At 35.5% G+C, this 4,230-nt stretch overlaps 1 protein-coding gene across 1 annotated transcript; it reads left to right on the top strand.

Annotated features, from left to right (window-relative positions):
* Positions 1-344: 344 nt before the first annotated feature.
* LOC141649039 (uncharacterized) lies at positions 345-842 on the top strand. The gene has a single exon (XM_074457742.1). The coding sequence runs from the start codon at positions 345-347 to the stop codon at positions 840-842; it is 498 nt and encodes a 165-aa protein (XP_074313843.1).
* Positions 843-4,230: the final 3,388 nt, after the last annotated feature.

Below are 4,230 nucleotides of genomic sequence, written 5' to 3'. Positions count from 1 at the left end.
TACTCTCACTATGATTGTGAACTTTGTCGTTTCTTCCGTTAAAAGACATTCTATGTTAAAAGCTCTTTGAGAAGAAGAAATCTCGGAATTAGTGGCTGCTGGTACTCTTAAGACGGGGTCGGGAAAAAATCAAGCAACCACTTTGCAAAGGGCAGGAGCTACTCGTTGGGGTTCACATTTACGCTCTATTTCAAGTCTTATTAAGTTGTTTACATCTACCCGATCAACTATTGCTGATTTATATTTGAATGGAATAGACAAAGTGCGAGGAGAAGCTAAGGCGGTCGGTAAGGCTCTGAAAAAAATTTGATTTTGTGTTTTGTTTACATATGATGCATGATATCATGAAAAATAACGATTTTTTATGTCAAGCACTGCAAAGAAAAGACACTGATATATTGAATGCGCTACACTCTCTTGTGATTACGAAAGAGAAACTTAAAGATATGAGAGAAAATGGCTTGGATAAGCTGATTGAGAAGGTTAAAGCATTTTGTTCTGAGCATGATATTTGTATGCCAGATATATCGGCTCCTTACAAGAAAAGGATGAGAAGCTCTGAAAAGGATATAACAAATGAACATTATTATCGTTTTGACATACTTAATGTTGTGATAGACTTTCACGTGGAAGAACATGATACCAGATTTATGGATAGTTCTAAGGAGATTCTGACTCTTGGCGCTTCATTTGATGCACGTCACAATTTTCGAGCATTCAAAAGTGAAGATGTGTGCAAACTCGCTGTGAAATATTATCCTTTAGACTTTTCATCAAATGACATGCGTGCTCTAGATCAAGAGTGTGGTTTCTTTGTAGCGGATATTCAAAAAGATCCATGATTTGAAAATACGACTTCAGTATCAGATTTGTGTTGACGGATGGTTGAGTATGATAAAAGTTGGCTTTATCCTATGATTTATCGATTGATTTGTCTTCTCTTGACTCTTCCTGTTTCAACCGCAACAACGGAGAGAGCATTTTCAAGTATGAACATCATCAAAAACAAATTACGAAATAAGATGAATGATTTCGAAGATTTAATGGTTCTTTATATTGAGAGGACATTTGCAGGAACTATCAACAATGATGACGTAATTGCTGAATTTGAGCTTAGTGGAACCCGTAGGGTAAAGTTTAGTTAGTTGTGTAATTTACATGGCGTAAGGCGTGTGTGCCCCCGTGTATTTTTTTGGACGCTAATATATAAGAGTAGTTAAAAGTTTTATATTAAACGTCAAATATTTATTATTTTAATTTTAGCCCCAGGTACTTGCGATTCCTGGATCCGCCCCTACTGACAGGTTGAGAATGCAACAGATTTAAGTAATTTGGTGAAAATAGTAAATGGCCTCCTAAATTCATGAAAAATTGTGGAAAGAATATTTAATTTTTAAACTTAGTCTGAGCCAAATTTCAGTATTTTAGAAGCACTCTAAGTATTTTTAACATATTCAACAAGGTAGCCTGACATATGAATATCTCGACAGTTTGAATTGGGTGAATTATTTTATGATTTTTATTGAGCAAAAGATATAACTATGACCTGAAATCCCCCACATAATACTCACAGGAGACTAAAGATTATAGCTTGACAAATTTAAACAAAGAATTCCACATATTGACACAGGGATCCTCAGCTTAAACTTTAGACAACACAGCTAAACTAATCCACAGCAAGGCACATGATTAATCCAGTTATGCCCACATACTATGTTCAATTAGCTACAACAATGCACATGTTAATTAACATGCCTGGACCCAACTACAACAAAACACAAGTTGAATTTAGGTTGAGAGAATTCTCAAGGTTTAGTTTTCATTCATCAAAAGTCTACCTCAATGTAGTATGGATGGAGGTCCTTATATAGGCCTCGTACCCTAGCTTCTGAGTTTCAATTCTTACATACGAGGGCTGAGGATCAATATTAGGAAACGTACAAACTAACGGAAATATTTTACAAGGGACTGAAAAGGAACTGGATACAAACAAACCGAATTAAAATTGGTGTAGACTGAAATGGGTGGTATAGGCAGCTTGTGCAAGGTTGTTGTTTTTGTTTAGCATTGGTCCTTCCCAAGGTCAAAGAGTGAAGACAACAAGAGTTTAAACCTTTTGTCCTCGAGTTCTGATGCAGCTCAAAATAGGAAAACAACTTCAAAAGGCTTCAACAAACAGCTACATCCTTATTCAGCCAAAAGAGAAAATCCTGCTTTATGTCACTGTCAGTCCTTTGCAACAACATGTGACTCAGTTTTGGGGTTGGTTTCCTTAGCCTGTTCTTAGATGATCCTTTCCAGTTTATGAGCTAAGTTAAGGGCCCTCCCAGCTTGCCATAGAGGCAGCTGAATGCTTTGTTGGAAAATGTGTCCTCAACAATAGTGTGATCACATGATTTAATATCATAATTAAATCTCATATTAAGAATACGTGAGGGATGATTTATTATATAATCAACTGATCGTCAGTAATCGGTAATGATTGGCTGACTAGAGTTTGACATTACTGTCGTGTGACGGTGGTGGTCAGTTGATCCCTTAAGGTCACACCTAAAGGACAATTCCCTTAATGGATAAATTAATTAATTGTATGACGATACAAGGTAATCAATTCCTTAAAAATTGATCAGTTTACTTGTGATAGAGAATATTCGTATCTTATTGTAATGGGATTAAATAAGATTTATTTTGGTAATAAAAATGCTTTATTACTAAAATTGCTTATTGTTTGAGAAACAATAGAGATAAGAATGAATGGTTGATTATAATTGCAAGATGTTGTGAATTATAATTGTATGACCCATTTTATTTATGTAATCAAGTATCACTAGTCAATTTGTTGTATGTAATTTAATTATTATAAAATGATATTAATGTGATAAATATGCATTAAATTAATTAATAACATGTGAAATACTACATGTGACATATTGTGTGACAAATGACAAATTGACAAAATAAAATGGTAGTCCTTATTATGGAGGTTGGACCGAAATGGAGGGTGTGTTAGTGGGTTTTTGGTTGTTTTATTTTATTTGATAAAATGGTATGATGATGCCTACCTACAACTAGCCTTAGACCTATTCTTACACATCTTAGACATCCTATTCTTGTGAAGACAAAAAGAGGAAAGTAAGATGCCCCTTTTGGACACACCCTACCCGGCCACATCTCCTTTTTAAGAGAACTTTTGTTCTCATGTTTGACTACTACTCATATTTATCACATCTACATGCAAAATACTTGCTTATCCTTCTCTCTAGTTTTCTCAAACAAGTTTTTGAGATTCACAAGCATTTGTTCATCCATTCTAATATCACAATAAGATTACTAGTGTAGTAATAGTAATAATATTAGAATCATTTTAAGGGCACTAGTATAATAATCTAGTTAATTAGTATACTAGTTTAAGGGTAAGTCTTGGGTGCAATCTAAGGAGGATTTCTATACTTGGGATCTTGGAGGATCATCCATCATATTAAGCTCAAGAACAAGTGAAGGAAGGTGACCTTACTTGTGCCCAATATTTCGAACCAACCTACAATGTAAGGGACATTGTTTTTCTTATAAATCTTTCATTTTGTTATGCATGCACTAGATCTAAAGAACAAATAATTAAGAAGTTAATTAGTTCACTATTAGAGGAGTCTAATAAGAGGTAAATAAACCTAACATGCTTGACCTAGTGAACCTTCTAGGAGCCTGCACTTGGACTGATGGCGTGGTGTTTGGTTGAGCCTGGACTCCTTCCTGGCTTGGGTTATGAACCCCTGGTTCAGCTCCTGCTACAAAAAGTCTCATAACCATTACTCAAAGGGTTTTATCAAGAGATATTTCCCAAGAGGATATAAGCCAAATAGAGCCATTGATAGACATACATAGTAGTTTGAATGAGCGATGTTTAGATTATTGGATGATGGATTCCAAGAAATGAATGCTCGAATTAACAAAGGAGAACATATTAGGGGCTATCCTAGAACTGTTAACGTGGGTTTTAGTGAGCCTAGATCACAAAATCATTTACCTACTCATTCAAGAGTATATGAGGCACCATATAGACAACCCGGGGATGTTTAAATATGGTGAATCGTCAAGGCATTTGGGCAATAACCAAAATACGCATGGTCATCAGCGTTGTGTGTATGTTGAGTGAGGTGTTGATTATAATGGTACTCGGTCACCAGGGCTAACGCTTGATGCCATTAGGATGTCGCCTAATCAAGGCGGGTA

Source organism: Silene latifolia, chromosome 3 (genome assembly GCF_048544455.1).
Source record: "Silene latifolia isolate original U9 population chromosome 3, ASM4854445v1, whole genome shotgun sequence".
Taxonomy (NCBI): domain Eukaryota; kingdom Viridiplantae; phylum Streptophyta; class Magnoliopsida; order Caryophyllales; family Caryophyllaceae; genus Silene; species Silene latifolia.
This window is presented reverse-complemented; position numbering and strand designations above follow the sequence as displayed.

Excerpts from the sequence above, each read along its gene's own strand:
- LOC141649039 (XM_074457742.1), top strand. The coding sequence starts at position 345 with ATGAAAAATAACGATTTTTTATGTCAAGCACTGCAAAGAAAAGACACT.